The following is an 18,123-nucleotide window of genomic DNA, read 5'->3' on the forward strand; positions in this document are numbered from 1 at the left end:
TGGATGAACGACCACCTCTGGCCGTAATAACGGCCTTGGTACGCTTGGGCATTGAGTCAAACTCAGCTTGGATGGCGTGTACAGGTACAGCTGCCCATGCAGCTTCAACACGATACCACAGTTCATCAAGAGTAGTGACTAGTGTATTCTGACGAGCCACCACTGACCAGACGTTTTCAGTTGGTGAGAGATCTGGAGAATGTGCTGGCCAGGGCAGCAGTCGAACATTTTCTGTATCCAGATAGGCCCGTACAGGACCTGCAACATGCGGTCGTGCATTATCCTGCTGAAATGTAGGGTTTCGCAGGGATCGAATGAAGGGTAGAGCCATGGGTCGTAACAAATCTGAAATGTAACGTCCACTGTTCAAAGCGCTGTCAATGCGAACAAGAGGTGAACGAGACGTGTAACCAATGGCACCCCATACCATCACGCCGGGTGATACGCCAGTATGGCGGTGACGAATACACGCTTCCAATGTGCGTTCACCGCGATGTCGCCAAACACGGATGTGACCATCATGATGCTGTAAACAGAACCTGGATTAATCCGAAAAAATGACGTTTTGCCATTCGGTGCACCCAGGTTCGTCATTGAGTACACCATCATAGGCGCTCGTGTCTGTGATGCAGCGTCAAGGGTAACCGCAGCCACGGTCTCCGAGCTGATAGTCCATGCTGCTGCAAACGTCGTCGAACTGTTCGTGCAGATGGTTGTTGCCTTGCAAACGTCCGCATCTCTTGACTAAGGGATCGAGACGTGGCTGCACGATCCGTTACAGCCATGCGGATAAGATGCCTGTCATCTCGACTGCTAGTCATACGAGGCCGTTAGGATCCAGCACGGCGTTCCGTATTACCCTCCTGAACCCACCGATTTCATATTCTGCTAACGATCATTGGATCTCGACCAACGCGAGAAGCAATGTAGCGATACGATAAACAGCAATCGCGAAAGGCTACAATCCGACCTTTATCAAAGTCGGAAACGTGATGTACGCATTTCTCCTCCTTACACGAGGCATCACAACAACGTTTCACCAGGCAACGCCGGTCAACTGCTGTTTGTGTAGGCCTATGAGAAATCGGTTGGAAACTTTCCTCATGTAAGCACGTTGTAGGTGTCGCCAGCGGCACCAACCTTGTGTGAATGCTCTGAAAAGTTAATCATTTGCATATAACCGCATCTTCTTCCTGTCGGTTAATTTTCGCGTCTGTAGCACGTCATTTTCGTGGTGTAGCAATTTTAATGCCCAGTAGAGTATTATTTTCTGTTCATGGTTCTTTGTCATCTGTAATTGTTGTGTTTTGTTATACGGGGCAGGATTCTAACCTTTTTTGTCTACGAATGTGATCACGCTAATCGAGTATTTCTATTGGTCATATCGCTTCACTGCGGATGCGTGGACCCGCTTTCCGCCACCGACATGGTTTCTCGCCCAGTCTATAGCTGAGCACTTTTCCGCCTGTATCTTCATGCATCCGGTCTGCTGAATTTATGGTTTCGTATTTTACGGACCACAAGAAGCACTTTTTTTCTTTGAAACAAAGCCTTAAAAATTCAGGCGCGTCTTATAGTCGAAATGAATATAAAAATGTCCAGTGTTTGACTGAACATTCCCGCCAGTCTTAAAATGACAATATATTCGATACCGCGGGAAATCTGTCTCCCTCCCGGCCCACCATCACAAACCCAGAACACTGTCTAGCTTATGATGCGTCTCTGCATTATACGATGCCAGTGAACTTGAATTAAAAGTGATGTGTTATTGGTAACAGTACAATATATTTGTTATTAGATAGTTTCGTAATGGAAAGAAAAGGTATTCATCTGATACCGCCTGTAAACTGAAAGTAACGGTATATACAGAGGAAAATCGAAACAGAGCAGTTGAGCGGCATTCCGGCCCTCCACCAACAGAAAAAAACCATTCGCGATTCGCGGGCTAGTAAAGAAGATCTGAGAAAAATGCGGAACACTAAATGTGCAAATAGAGTACTGAATACAAAAAATCCAAAACTAGAAGATGATAGTTTTCAGGGATTTTAAACGCCTAATCGATTTTTTAAACTAAGAAACATTTTTAGTCTGGCTTTGCAATCCAATAATAAAAACGAAGAAATATAATAAAAAATTACTTAAAATGAAGATGCGTCTTACAGCTCATAGCGTCTTATGGTCCGTGAAATGCGATATATTATTTTCATACAAATTTCCCCGTCGTTTTTATACTGTTTTTAGTGCTAAGGGGGCTCTTGCGACACTTCCCATATTCATTTATTAATTTTTAGGCACTCTGGATGGATTGTGACCCTAGATCTAATGCTTAACTGGTTACATTCGACCTACTGTCGCTCGATCCGGGTTAATGGTAGGTGTTTTTAATTTTTGATATTTGAATGGGTGTTCTAGCCTATTATTGCTCTTTTATTAGGTTGAAACACCTAAGGAACCGTTGATCCATACTTTCTACTTCCCTGACGATTCGCTAATTACGTCATTTATTCATAGACAAGGAATGTGCGGTGTGGTCCATGTTGAAAGTTTAATGTTTTGATTTAACATGTAAGTAATTTGTTCCATTTCTCCATATTGATTGTAACTATAATTTGACCACAATTTTAGCCAACGGCTTCTCTAATGTAACAGATCTACCACGGTGATGTGGCTTGTAGGCTACGAAAGCGGCCGTTAAATAAATCGTTTACAAGAACAGCCAAGCGGTTATTATTCAAGCCATTATTTATTGGTTTAGCATAAAAGCTGTTAAAACTGTGAGCTTTTTTTTGTTTGACTGTAAAAAAGCAAAAGTTCATTAGGGATGGATAATATTTCCAATAAGATGCTAAAAATTTATGGCCTCATAATATGTGATGTTCTTACTAGCTTACGTAATGCGTCATTAACTCAGGGTATCTTCCAAGAAAGATTAAAATAAGCCCTTGTGTGGCCTCTATATAAAAATCGTGATTCTACAGATGTCAATAACTAGCGCCCCATGACACTCCTTACATCATTGTATAAATTTTTTTAGAAGATAGCATACTCGAAGGTTGTCACGTATCTGAATAGTAAAGAGATACTTAGCCAATCACAGTTTGCATATAAAAAGGGCCATCGTATTGAGTCAGCTGCTATTAGGATACCCGTACTGACCGAGCGCATAATAAAATCTTCAAATTATAAGATATCACCGACTAGGATCTTCTGTGGCTTACCTAAGGTATTTGATTGTGTCTATCATAATATTCTATTAGAGAAATTAAGTTTTTATTTGCTGTGTAGTTTAGTAAATGCGTGGTTTAGTTCTTATTTAAGAAACACAACGCAGAAAGATACCATAGGAACTTCGAGTAATACAAAGAGGGACATCACATCACCTACATGGGGAGAAATTACAATGGGAGTCCTACACGGTTCGATCATTGCCTTAGTACTCTTCTTGCTTTACGTTAATGATCTGCCATTCTGTTTGGATCAAGAGGCAGAATCAGTAGCGTGGCAGATTATACAAACATTGCTATGAAGATGAGGAAAGAAACGTCAATAGAGAATTTAGTAAGTGATCTTTCTTTGAAAATTATTGAATGGTTTTTCACAAATGGGCTAGTCTTAAACTTGAAAAAAAAACACGTTATCAATTTCTGTACTGTCAAAAATATCCCACTTTCTATTAACGTAATATACTAACAAATGTAGTAGATGAGTTTTGCTATTTGGGGAGCAAAGTAACTGATGATGAACGAAATAGGGAAGATATAAAATTCAGACGATATTCGACGTGACACCACGCTTAGGCAAAAAATATTCATTGCACAAAAGAAAATAATTAGAATTACGTGAGGAGTTCACGCATTTATGTCTTACAGGCACCTTTTTAAGCAGCTGCTGATATTAACCAAAGCTCAAATAACATTTATTCACTTATGAAATATGTTATCAATTATACATATAAGTTTGAGATTAACAGAGATACTCACAAGTACAACAGTAAAAGGAAAAAAAAGATCTGCATTGCCCTTTAATGAAGGGCAGCTACAAAACTCTCTGATACTTAATATACCCATATCTGAAAGATAACCAAAGTGTTTTCAAACGTAGATGAAAGAAGTTTCTCCGTTACAACTCATTCTATACTATAGAAGACTTAATGAGTAGAGATAATTAGTCATTTTTAAAGGAAAGACTCTAAATGGCCAGCATGCAGTTATACAAACGTTATTTTTTATTTTTTGTAGCTGTGTATAAGCAAAAGGCACAGCTCCCGAGTTCGATTCTCGGTCCGACATACAGTTTTAATCTTCCGGGACGTTTTATATCTGTGCACACTCCGCTGTATAGTGAAAATTCCATTCTGGAAACATTTCCCAGGCTGTGGCTGAGCCATGTCTCCGCAATATGCTTTCTTCCGGGAGTGGTAGTTCTGCAAGGTCCGCAGGAGAGCTTCTGTGATGTTTGGAAGGTAGGAGATGAGGTACTAGCGGAATTGAAGCTAATTCGACGGGTCGTAAGTGGTTCTTGAGTAGCTCATATGGTGAAGCACTTCACGTGAAAGGCAAAGGTCTCAAGTTCGAGTCTCGGTCCGGCACACAGTTTTAATCTGCCAGGAAGTTCCATAGCTGTTGTATGTTCATTGTGTTGACACGCTAGGCATCATAATGTTTATCGTGAATTTGATCTTGGCACAAGTAACTAATTAACTAATCATTCATCAATTAAAAATTAAAGTAGAAGTTGTTTTTGAAAAAGGCGTTAAGTTAGGTGCCAGACACTGTTGGCGTACTGGCTGACATCTAATCACTTTCAGGGATAATGGTCCCAGAAATGTTGGTGACAACTGTTTTAATCACACGACGGAATTACTTCCTAGCAGACGGATGAACCGTCTTATTTTTTGGGCAGACTACAAACCTTGGACCACATGGCAGACAAATTAGCAAGATATAAAGTAACCGCGACATTCGAACCTATCGAACAAATGGATGGCAAGATATACCATACATGATGTTCATGGCTTTGGGATGCATCCAGAAAGGAAGGGATATCGGTGCAGGTTATAAGGATGAAATGAAAGAGATCGGTGTATTCGAGAAAGATAAAGCATTTTACCTCAGGTGACAAAATCCCTTTATAATGACGTTATAGATACAGTGAAGTTAATAACGTAAATTAGACTAAGTAATATATTTCGGAATTAGTCGCTAGTGATGAGAAATGTGATTAATATTCCGTATTGTTTGTTTTGTTTCGCCAGTTACTCTACGAGTAGGGAGGTTAAGAAATAGTAGTCATTGGCAAACAACCTTACATCTTCAAAGAGAAGAAGTGACAGACGACTTAGAGAAACTGTATCCTACTCTGGGGGAGTGGAATTTAATCTCCGTCCAGTCATTCTTTGGTTTTCTGTGTTGCTTCCTAAATCTCTACAAGCGAATCCCAATATGATTCCGCGGGCCGATTTCTTTCGTCATAGTCCAACAGACCTGCTGGTTCCTCTTCAACAGCTGGACGTTGACAGCGAGTTGAAACCTCTGCTTAACACAGTTAAGTTGTATTTCTTTTAGTGTCAGTCGACAGGACGTACAGGCCACTGAAGGCGTTAGGTAGTCGAATCACCGGACGAAAAAAAATCACGTCACAGGCTCAGTTTGGTTCTAAGCATTGCTGTATGGTAAGAAATGTGATAACTGATGATCGTGCCTCATAGTAAAGCAAAACGCGAATCTGAATTAATGGCTTAGCCAAAGCCAAATGTTTCCAACGGAAACTCTGTAAAATGAACTCGTCTCCTCCTTGCATCCCTTTCACAATTTTTCTTCAACGACCGATACCAATAACCGTCTATCTCCTTTTCCTCCTAATTAACCGGCTTCAGTCTCAGTCGTATCCAGTTTTCAGTGGTTGAAATTATGTTTCATTGGTTATTTTCTTCTTCTGGTAAAATCTGATACAGCACTGATGAATAAGAACGAAAATCGTTTGTTGTAGCCAACGACTCAGGCAGAGCCACAGCAGGCGGTGCCATATAACGCAGCTGGCAACGCGCTCACCACAACGGGGCAGAAACGACCTCCTCCTCCACCACGTCACGTCTATGGCGTGGTCCCATGGTGTCCAGAGCAGGATAAAGCTGCCCTCACAGCGACAACCAGCCAGTGTTGTAGTCAGTCTACATGCTTACAACATATGCCCAGGTAGCAGTCTCGTTGATGATTTGCGCTGTGAGCTTGGCTTATGTTTGGTGTCTGACGCTGGCCAGATTTTTCATAGCAGTATAACGGACTTCGGCTTGATTCACAGACTGGCAGTATTTCAGCGTCCGTTCTGTGCGTAACCACAGCCAGCTGGAAATTTGTATGCTGAACACTCTACCTTTACTGAACTTATAACTAGTATTTCTGTTCAAACACAATAAATGGAAGCACCGTACCAATGACGAACTGTCTACTTACTTCTGTGACGGGTTCTTCGACCGACGTTCGTCTGATGATTGCACTGACGTTTCGCCAGCACGAGTGGCTGGCATTGTCAAAGCTTCACCCTCCATTGCCGGTGGTGCACTGGAGCCGAGCTCGCGGCCGCTGACTATATGTACCTGGCGCACCAACGTCCGAGGGCTTCTCCGCGGTCGTTTCCTGTGCGGTTCTCCTCTTGCTACCTGCGACGGTCGTTCGCTGCAGTGCGGGAAGCTAGGATCCGTTTACTTTAAGGTTTTCTTCTTTCTAGTTGAAGCTATTCCAGTGTTTGTGTATTTCTACAGCATCTCTGAACGAGCGCGTGTGATAGTGCTTCACTACAGCCAGGACTTCCGTGCCGGTTAATTTTATTACATGGTCGGTCTCACCCAGCGAGTGCTCTGCCACGGCCGATTTCTCCACCTGCCCCAACCTGCACTGGCGCTTATGTTCTTTGATCCCGGTGTTGATTGATCGTCCAGTTATTTCGACATAAACTTTTCCGCATGTGCATGGTACGCGGCATATTCCTGACATTGCAAGTGGGTCCCTTTTACCCTCTGCCGATCTAAGACATTCTTTGATCTTCCTTGTCGATTTGAAAATAGACTTTACGCCATGTTTGTGCAATATAAGGCCAATTCTATCCGTCGCTCTGGAAATGTATGGCAGAAAGGCCATACCCGACGTTTCTTTTTCTGATTTCTTACTTCGCCGAGTGTTTGGCTCTGTTACACTTCTAATATAATTAATGGAGTACCCATTGCTCCTCAGAACACTTTCCATGTGTTGCATTTCGCGTCTGAGATGCTGCGGCTAACATATTCGTCCTGCTCGAGTTACGAGCTTATGAATTATACCTCTTTTCTGGCTCGGGTGGCGGTTTGATAGTTTGTGCAGGTATCGGTCCGTGTGTGTCGGCTTACGGTACACGCTATGTCCCAGGTTTTCGTCATCCCTTGTGTCGGTATATGTGGCGTCTCTGCTCCAGCCGCACGTGGGGAAGACCGACACATACATAAAGGACTCAGGACATTCAATTGAGAAGCTGAAGAAACTAAAACTCGAACCAAACCTCATCCTGGTGAGCTTCGATACTGTTTCTTAGTTTACGAAAATGCCACTCAGTGACGCTCTGGAGCACATTGGTTCCATTTCCCCACAAGACATCACATAGCTCTTCCATGCATGTCTCACCACGAGGTATTTCATGTGGAATGGCAGTTTCTACAAACAACTGGAAGGCGTTGCCATGGGTAGTCCTCTTAGCCCAGTGGTGGCCAACTTCTTCATGGAACATTTCGAAGCACAGGCACTGGACTCTGTGACTTGCAAACCGAAAGTGTGGTACAGATACATAGATGATACTTTCGTCGTATGGAGCCATGTTGAAGAACAGCTCCGTGACTTCCTAAGACACTTGAGCAGTCTCCAAGCCAACATAAAATTTACCATGGAAGTAGAAAAGGACAAAAAACTACCATTTCTACATGTGCTGGTCACAGGGGATGACGGAAACCTGGCACATAGCGTGTACCGAAAGCCGACACACACGGACCGATACCTGCACAAACTATCAAACCACCACCCCAGCCAGAAAAGCAGTATGACTGATACGCTCGCAACGCGAGCAGTACGAATATGTTAGCCGCAGCACCTCACATGCGAAATTCAACACCTGGAAAGTGTTCTAAGGAGCAATGGGTACTCCACAAATATATATTAGAAGTGTAACAGAGCCAAACACTCGGCGAAGTAAGAATTCAGAAAAAGAAATGTCGGGTTCGGCCTTTCTGCCATACATTTCAAGAGCGACGGACAGAATCGGCCTTATATTGCACAAACATGGCGTAAAGCCAATTTTCAAATCGACAAGGAAGATCAAAGGTTGTCTTGGATCAGCAAAGGGTAAAAGGGACCCACTTGCAATGTCAGGAATATACCGCGTACCATGCACATGCGGAAAAGTTTATGTCGGAATGACTGGACGATCAATCAGCACCAGGATCAAAGAACATAAGCGACATTGCAGGTTGGGGCAGGTGGAGAAATCGGCCGTGGCAGGACACGCGCTGAGTGAGACCGACCATGCAATAAAATTCACCGGCACGGAAGTCCTGGCTGTAGAGAAGCATTATCACACGCGCTCGTTCAGAGATGCTGCAGAAATACACTAACACTGGAATAGCTTCAACTAGAAAGAAGAAAACCTTAAAGTAAACGGATCCTGGCTTCCCGCACTGCAGCGAACGACCGTCGCAGGTAGCAAGAGGAGAACCGCACAGGAAACGACCGCGGAGAAGCGCTCTGACGTTGGCGCGCCAGGTACATATAGTCTGCGGCCGCGAGCTCGGTTCTAGTTCACCACCGACAATGGAGGGTGAAGCCTTGAAAATGCCAGCCACTCGTGCTGGCAAAACGTCAGTGAAATCATGACACTAGCGTCGGCCTAAGAACCCGCGACAAAAGCAAATAGGCAGTTTGTCAACATGTAGCCACGAAAGCCTTAACAATTTTGCACCGTACCAATGTTGTACGCGATGTTTTTCTCTTTGAATCAAGAAAAGAGTCGTTCATGCGTCTACATCAACTTTATCATCCGGCTGAACAGTGTGTTCAAAGCGAAATTGGGGTCCAGAGGAGCAGGAAGGTTGAAGCTTTTGAGCTGGGTCATAAGGCGTGCTCAGGTTTAACAATCGGTTAAGAGTGTTGTCTCTAGTGGCAGGGTCGGAGTACCAATCTGACCAACAGGTTCACTCTGCCAAGATGTTTTAAGCAGAACAGGATTTTGCTCATTGAACACCGAGGTATAAAGTAATACACATCTAATACGCTGTTCATAAACTTTGGTGCCCTCACCTGCCTGAGGTGCTCAAGGTCGGCCTTGTTGGCGAGCAGGGCTGTGGGCCTGGCAGCCTGAGTCAGCTGCTGGAGCACCTGCTGGCTGTAGTTGAAGGAGCGCCGGTCCGTGATGGAGTAGACGAGCACGCACGCGTCCGACCATTCCACCTGCTCCACAGGCAGGCGTCTGTCCCTCTGAAACAACAGACACGTGCTGTCACTCTCAGACTGATCTTGAGAACACAGCATTTTCCTCGTTGTTCGATTTTAAAGCGCAACAAAATTCCCTTTAAAGTTAGTCTTTTATAACCTCGCCAGCCAACAAAAGAAAATCATTATTTCATTGCGGATGGCAGCCAACAGGGTGACAGTTGTTGACCTATATTAAAAAAAGCGTCTGCCATCATCGGCGCAGACGAACAGCGAAACTGCGCATGACCCGATGAAGTGTCAGAACATCGATGCTGTCGATGACCTCCTGAATGGCAATTTTCAGTTCAGCTATAGTTTTGAGGTTATTGCTGTACACGTTGTCTTCAATACAGCTCCTCAAAAAAGGGTGGCATGAGTTCAGATCCAGAGCAAATGGTTGCTAAACGAGGGCCATGCCAGTGGCCTGTGGGTACCCCAGAGCCAGAATGCGGTCCCCGAATGATCCTCCAGGACACGAAACACTCTCCTGACTCGGTGGGGTCGAGCTCCGTGTTGCATGAACCACATATTGTCGAAATCGAGGTCATTTAGGATAATGAGGATGTAATCATCTCACAAAATCTTCACGTACCGTTCGGTAGTCACCATGCTATCAAGGAATATCGCACCAATTATTCCGTGACTAAACACTGTATACCACACAGTCACCCATTGAGGGTGAAGAGACTTCTCGATCACGAAATCAAGATTCTAAGTCCTCCAAATGCACTACTTTTGCTTATTGACGAATCATCCTAATGCAGGTGGGCCGTGTCCAATCATGCCCTGCAGCCAACCATACAGTTTGAATATCCTAACGCAAACCGTACGGAAGTTAAGACGATTTTGTTTCATATAGTTCAATAACTGTCACCCTGTATATAGTGATACAAGCCGCTCTGGGTAGCCGTGCGGTGTCAGGTGTCTTGTCACGGTTCGCGCGGCTCCCCCCGTAGGAGGTTCGAGTCCTCCCTCTGGCATGGGTGTGTGTGTGTTGTCCTTAGCGTAAGTTAGTTTCAGTTAGATTAAGTAGTATGTAAGCCTAGGGACTGATGACCTTAGCAGTTTCGTCCCATAGGAACGTACCACAAATTTCCAATTTATAGTGATACAAGAAAGGAATCTAACATTCTGCAGAATAAGGTAATAAAAGGGGGTCGGGACTGTGGCCTCTAGTTGTCAGGATAGCGTTGGTTTGCACCGACACCACTGCATTTCACAGTGTTGACAGCCATGATGAGAAAGGCCCACATACGGCGCCCCAAGACATCGCAGCCAGCATGGATAGTCCAGAATGAGATTTTCACTCTGCAGCGGAGTGTGCGCTGATATGAAACTTCCTGGCAGATTAAAACTGTGTGCCCGACCGAGACTCGAACTCAGGACCTTTGCGTGCGTGCCTTGAAAGGCAAAGGTCCTGAGTTCGAGTCTCGGTCGGGCACACAGTTTTAATCTGCCAGGAAGTTTCATATCAGCGCACACTCCGCTGCAGAGTGAAAATCTCATTCTGGAAACATCCCCAAGGCTGTGGCTAAGCCATGTCTCCGCAATATCCTTTCTTTCAGGAGTGCTAGTTCTGCAAGGTTCGCAGGAGAGCTTCTGTAAAGTTTGGAAGGTAGGAGACGAGGTACTGGCAGAAGTAAAGCTGTGAGTACCGGGCGTGAGTCGTGCTTCGGTAGCTCAGTTGGTAGAGCACTTGCCCGCGAAAGGCAAAGGTCCCGAGTTCGAGTCTCGGTCGGGCACACAGTTTTAATCTGCCAGGAAGTTTCAGCATGGATAGTGTTTTCCACACTGCCTCAGTGCTATGACAAATGGATTACCAGGGCGCTCTCTTTCATGGAAAGGCAGCCAACAGATCTGCATGAGCTGGCCACAGTCATGGAGAGTTTTGTCACAGTCTCTCGTGGGAGCCTGGCCCACAGCACTGGGAGTCTCTCACAGCTGCGAGTCAGGTGGCAGGAATTTTTGTGCTCCCACAGAATGATGGTGGTTGATCAGCTCGCCAAGGGACTCCAGAGGCCACATTTTGGGAGGCACCAAATGCTTCACATCAACAAAGGCAAGGATAAGGCAGCTGCAGCACTCAGCAGCATAGTCAACCAGTTCTAGTTGGTGACGGCATTGTAGACCCTAGTCATCTCAGCAGACCATGGATGTAGCGGCACAGGTTCCACAACTGTATTAGTCGGCTGCAACACTGCGCTACAACTGACAACTAAACTGTGTAATTCTGAGTGTAAGTATTGTTGGGCTATGCAATGACATTATCCTCCTACGGGGATGACCAAAATAGCCCTAGTTTTCTGAGCAGTAGTTTCATGATCCAAATGAAGCCTCTTTCATTCTGTTGAGCCTTACATGGAATCTAAAAGATCTTTCAGAGCCAATCACAGTTCTAATAATGGGCAATAAAGGTCACTTCTTCCTCTAGTGTTTTAGGTATGGACATTGCTGTTCCTCTCAAACTGTGATAGATTAGTTATGACGAGTTTTGCTAGCCGATATATGAGGGTTGGAACTTTGATAGTGGCAACTATTTATTTACAGCTCGTACAAAATAGACACGTGATTCAAAGTTTTATTTTGCTTTCAAAAGGGTCACCAGCATTGTGTATAACCCGTTGCCAGTGATGTGGAAGTCGTAGGATACTCTTAGCAGTGCCGAATTTGTGGCAGTTCTGAAGCGAATGCCGTGAAGTGTTTCAAAAAAATGGCTCTGAGCACTATGGGACTTAACATCTATGGTCATCAGTCCCCTAGAACTTAGAACTACTTAAACCTAACTAACCTAAGGACAGCACACAACACCCAGCCATCACGAGGCAGAGAAAATCCCTGACCCCGTCGGGAATCGAACCCGGGAACCCGGGCGTGGGAAGCGAGAACGCTACCGCACGACCACGAGATGCGGGCGCCGTGAAGTGTTTCCTTCAGTTTAGAAATCGAGTTTAACTCACGAGGGCTTAAGACAGGGCAGTGCAGTAGGTGGTATAGCGCTTAGCAGACCCATCAGTCAAACAAATCAGTAACAGCTTGCACTGTACGTGCTTGAGCGTTGTCCTGCAAAATAGTCAGGTCCTGCAGAAAGTGTCATCACTTCTGTCTCTACGCCGTTCATTTTTGGAACAGAACCTACGACCAGCTTAGAGACAGAAGTGATGACACTTTCTGCAGGTCCTGATCATAATTTTGAATGACACTGCTCAAGCACGAACAGTGCAAGCTGTTACTGATTTGTTTGGCTGATGGGGCTGCTAAGTGCTATGCCACCTACTCCACTTCTGACTTACGCCCTCCTGAGTTCAACTCGAATTCTAAACTGAAGGAAATACTTCACTGCATTCGCTTCAGAACTACTACAAATTCCTCGGGCAAATGGCACTGCTACGAGTAGTCTACGACTTCCACATCGCTGGCAACGGGCTATACACAATGCTGGTGACTCTTTTGAAAGTAAAGTAAAACTTTGAAACACGTATCTATTTTGTACGAGCTGTAAATAAACAGTTGCCGCTATTAAAGTTCCAACCCTCGTCATGCCTAACCCTTGAAAAGGTACTTACATGGCGGTGGTGGGTGAGCACCACACACTATTCGTACTGCTAGCTTTTGTGCAATCAATACTTTCCTTCGAAGTGATGAGTGGTTCAAATGGTTCTGAGCACTATGGGACTTAACATCTGAGGTCATCAGGCCCCCAGAACTTAGAACTACTTAAACGTAACTATCCTAAGGACATCACACACATCCATGCCCGAGGCAGGATTCGAACCTGCGACCGTAACAGTCGCACGGTTCCGGAATGAAGCGCCTAGAACAGCTCGGCCACCGCGGACGGCTGTGATGAGTGGCCCCAGAAACTTATTCTATAAGACATTATTGAGTGAAAATACGCAAAATACAATTTATTTCAGCAGAGGTTACCTGTTTAGAGCTGACTCGCCCATTCTCAAACCACACACCTTGTTTTCAACAGTGACTAACTGTACAATATGGTGCCAAAAGGCACAAACAGCTTTTGACAAGAAAGTCCAAAAAAACTCTCATTGATAATACAGCATATTTGTCTGCTGTTAGACACTGTAGACACGTACATTTCCAGCTGCGTAACACGTTGCATTGTCCTGGTAGTAGATGCCATCATGTCGAAGAAAAACAAACTGCGTGTAGTGGAGGAGGACATGGTCCCCAAGAATAGACGCATACTTGCGTTGAGCCTTTGTGCCTTCCAGAATGAAGAGAATACCACGAAAACCTTCCCCAGATCACAACGCTGTCGCCGTTCGGTGGACCTCCAGTTGCAGTACTGGCGTGCAAATATCAGCCTTCGTCGCCCATGAACAGCAGTCAGAATGGAGAGAGGCCCATAAGCAGCCGTTTTCCCTGAACAGTCGTTGAGGAGACACTGTTGGTAGCCTCTTGTTCATATGGACGGTCGTTGCTCCATAGTTCTCTGTATATCATGTGAGAAAAGGGCACGATGAGTTTCGCACGTCTTGGGAGCCATTACATTTCATAGCAGGACCACTTTGGCTTTCATCATAGAAATGACACAGACACGAGATTAAATTTGCAGCCCTTTGCTGTCCACTCTACCACAGAAATTAAATAATATACACAGTGTGTTACCGTCCAGTAAGACATTAAAAAAAGGAAAAAAGTAAAGAACCACATTATCTTCCTAATTTGTCAATGGGGAGTTGGGCTGGTTCCAGGCGGAAACAACTACTTCCGAAGTCCGCTTCCGTTTTTACAGTTTGTTGATTTCCTCTTTACCGACTGTCACTGCCCATTCCATTTTGACTGACCTCTCCCTCTTCACCTAAATAGTTCAGCAATATTTAGTCATCAAACATATTTGAAACAAAAGCTACTCTTTAGTTACATATAATAGCGTTTAAAACCTGTGAAACTATCGTTGTGTCATATTAGACTGGTGTCATTGTATTCACTGTGTTTTACAGTTATGTACACAGTATATCGGCTGGTTATAATTAAACTTTCCCCATTTAACACGTTATAACACCAAACTTGATAGCATTAATATGCAAAGTATGGGGTGCATGATTTTCATGCGTAGCAGTGCCACCGTCCAGTTCCAACGATGACCACCAACTGCCGTGATCAGTCATCGTGATTCGTAGTCTCACACAGCTGACCAGTCACAGTGCACTTGATGACGTGTCAACATGAGCTTGGACAAAAGGAGCAGGGCGTTATTGGTGAAGCTCTGTTATAAAAACAACAGTAAGGCTGCAGCTGCACTTCGAGAGTATCACCGGCAGAAAGTATTACTAAATGGTCCTCTTCGTTCACCTGCTGTGCGGAGCATGATGGAGTTCGAATCAACTAGAGAACTGGGCGTCGCTCCGAGAAGAGGCCGACGACCGGTAACACCACAGGTGGTTGATGACATCGCCGTAGCAATGGTAGACAACGCTGCGAGTAATCCCCGATCGTCAGGCAGTGCCCGTGTTCTGTGTGACGACAGTTGAACATCCCGTGGTCCACTGTACGGAAGGTGCTAAAACCGTATCCGTGCGGAAGGTGCTCAAACTGTATCCGTACAATAGCCATATCGTACAGCAGCTTGCACCACAGGAAGCACAACGACGTGTTGACTTCGCTCTCCACTTTCTCGCAAGGATTGAAGTTGTCGAGGGCTGGCCCTGAACCATCCTATGGACAGACGAAGCTCATTTTTCTCTGACGCGTGAGGTGAACACACAGAATTGTCGAGTGTGGGGGATCTCCATCTCCAGTCACTGTGCGTGAAGGAAAACGTTCACACGTTTGCTGATCTGATGCGCAGCATATCAAGAGAGGTAGCGGGCATACCTACGGACATGCTTCGTTCTGCTGTGCACAATGCAGTGCTGCGCTTTCAGACTCTTCTGGACACTGATGTGCGCCGTATTCAGCCCCTTTTGTGGCAGTAATGGTACCGGTGTGTAATGGTATGATGTACCGTAGCATCTCATTAAAAGTGTTTCAATTGATTTGAGTCTGCATTAGTTTTCTTCCCATTAATGCTACCAAGTTTGGTACTCGCACGGTAATTAGTTTCTGTGTTATAGAGTGGTAAATAGGGAAAGTTTAATTATAACCACCCGGTATATTTGTATATTGAATGGCGAAAATACACGATGCAGTCACATTAGGGTGACAGCGCTCATGTTCAACATCAACGTGCATTGACAACTCGCAGGAGCAAAGTGGCGGCAATAGCACTGGAGGGTATATAAAGCGGGTAGGGGGAACGCAGAAAATAGTGCAGTCGCTGTCGTAATGCGGTAAAGGGACAAAAAAAAATGGTTCAAATGGCTCTGAGCACTATGGGACTCAACTGCTGAGGTCATTAGTCCCCTAGAACGTAGAACTAGTTAAACCTAACTAACCTAAGGACATCACAAACATCCATGCCCGAGGCAGGATTCGAACCTGCGACCGTAGCGGTCTTGCGGTTCCAGACTGCAGCGCCTAGAACTGCTAGACCACCGCGGCCGGCCGGTAAAGGGACAATCTGTCCACGTCCAAAAGGGCACGATCTTTCGCTTTCGGGCCAGGGGTGAAAGCATTTCCGATACGGCTAGGTTTGTTAGCTGTTCGCGTGCCGGCGTGATTAAAGTACACCGCGCTATTCAAAACCGGCGCTGAGTCAACTGCGGTGCACCAAGGGCCCCAGACGACAGGGGTGGGATTCTTACCAGGTCGGACTGAAGAAAGACAGCGAAGCAATTCAGAGGCGTGTTGCTTGATTTTTTACCGGTAGATTCGTATAACACGTTAATGTGAAGGAGATGCTTCAGGAATTCAAATGGGAATCCCTAAAGGGAAGGTGACTTCATTTCGAGAAACACTACTGACAAACTTCAGAGAATCGGCATTTGAAGGCGGCTGTCGAAAGATTCTACTGCCGCCAACATACATTGCTCGTAAGGACTCTCGCTCTGTTTTCGAGTGGAAACGGAAAGGAGATGGCAAGTAGTGATACAGGGTACCCTCTGCCACGCACCGTACAGAGTACGTGCAGAGTATCTATGTAGATGTAGAGGTAGAGCACGCTGCTGTCCAGTGGATCTCCAGACACATCTTGTCTGGTCATCGTGGCTCAGTTCGGAGCGGGATTCATCGCTGAACACCGTTCGACTCCAGTCAATGAGATTCCAGGCCGAATGTGTCCGACACTACTGTAAACGGACATGTTGGCGAACAGAGGTCAATGGCAGTCTGTACAAGGGGCGCCATGAGATCTGCCCCTTTCTGTGAGCCGCATGTTAATGGTCCTTGCGTTCACCGAAGCAGCATTTGTACGTCGGGCCGATAATAATGATAAATCCTGAGCCCTGAGGGCATCTCTGGCGATTGTTCGGTCCTCACGATCACTTGTATTTCTAGGTCAAAAGTTTCCTTCCTACCACTGTGTTCAGCCATGGTTCAACCATTCCTGCCGATATCGTCGAATAGTGGCATTGCTCCTATTCAGTTGTGGAGCGATTCGCCGATTACTCCAATAGGGTTCTTTCAGTCCCATTACTCGCCCTCTCTCGAATGTTGACATGGGCGTATGTTTTTCACACGCATATCTGCTAGGTATAGTTACTGTCCAACTGAGTACACGAACGAAATTCGCAAATACATTATGCCCTGGTATTGATTGTTGTAAGCGTGACCGTTCGGGGTGGCCGAGAAAGCGCGGCGGGACCAAACGGAGAGCGGCCCGCGAACAAACAAACGAACGGAAAGGACGGACACGAAACAACGACGGACGACCGAGAGAGACCTTATGACGACAACACGCAAGAAGCAACGGGGTGACAGAGACAACCAGACGAATCCAAGACGTCCACTAGTGACGAAAACAAAGAACGATAAACTCGCTGTCAGTTGTCGAGGCGATATGTCAAGACGCACGCAGCCATTAGACTGACTGGCTGAGCGAGAGGCAGGCGCTTAAATACGCGATCCGGGCGCCGCTATTGGCCGCTGGGACCACGTGTTCCACTGTGGCGCCCTCAAACGTAGGCCATGAGGCGCGCGCCGCCACGTCATGGTGCAGAGACCTCTAGGGGTCTTCGACGTCCATGCCGTCTGGCGCGTATTCCAAATCCGCGGCGCGCGGTGTCAGAGATATGTTCCCTGTTTACTATCCTTGCTAGCTGCGCAGTGAAATTGCGCTGCAGCATCATACACTCATCAACCGGCCGCCGATGTTTACAATGTTACCTTGTCCGTCGATACCTGTGTGACAATTTGTGACCAGTTTGCATAACTCCTTCATGGTGTGCCGTTTTCTTTTGTGTGTTCGGGTATGGGCTGCCGAGAGACTGGAATGCAACCGTTTCTCAGCCCCAATGATAGTTGAAACAGCATGGAATGACGTACTCCAGTCGGTCATCTGAGTTCCTTAGACTCGTTACCCAGGTGTGAGAGAGCTGTATAGCCCCAAATAACCCGCAAATTCAATCATGTTTTCTTCCTATTATACTGAAAATGCACGGTAAGTGAATTAAAGTTGTTTGCTATCGTCCCTGGTGTTGCAGATTAAACGGGTACACTGCATATCGATGTAGGGTTTTCTTTACGTTACAGCGGACGATGTGACATTTTCTGCTGTCAGGAAGCCCTTTATACC

The 18,123-nt window shown here is 45.6% G+C and overlaps 1 protein-coding gene across 1 annotated transcript in view; it reads right to left on the reverse strand.

Moving 5' to 3' along the window:
- LOC126456620 (ras-like protein family member 11B) overlaps positions 1 to 18,123 on the reverse strand; it is a 386,905-nt gene that overhangs the window by 53,506 nt on the left and 315,276 nt on the right. The window contains exon 5 of the mRNA XM_050092364.1: positions 9,315 to 9,491. Coding sequence (XP_049948321.1) covers positions 9,315 to 9,491 — 177 coding nt within the window. The remainder of the gene's footprint in view (positions 1 to 9,314; positions 9,492 to 18,123) is intronic.

The sequence above is a fragment of the Schistocerca serialis genome, chromosome 2 (assembly GCF_023864345.2).
Source record: "Schistocerca serialis cubense isolate TAMUIC-IGC-003099 chromosome 2, iqSchSeri2.2, whole genome shotgun sequence".
NCBI classification, from domain to species: Eukaryota; Metazoa; Arthropoda; class Insecta; order Orthoptera; family Acrididae; genus Schistocerca; species Schistocerca serialis.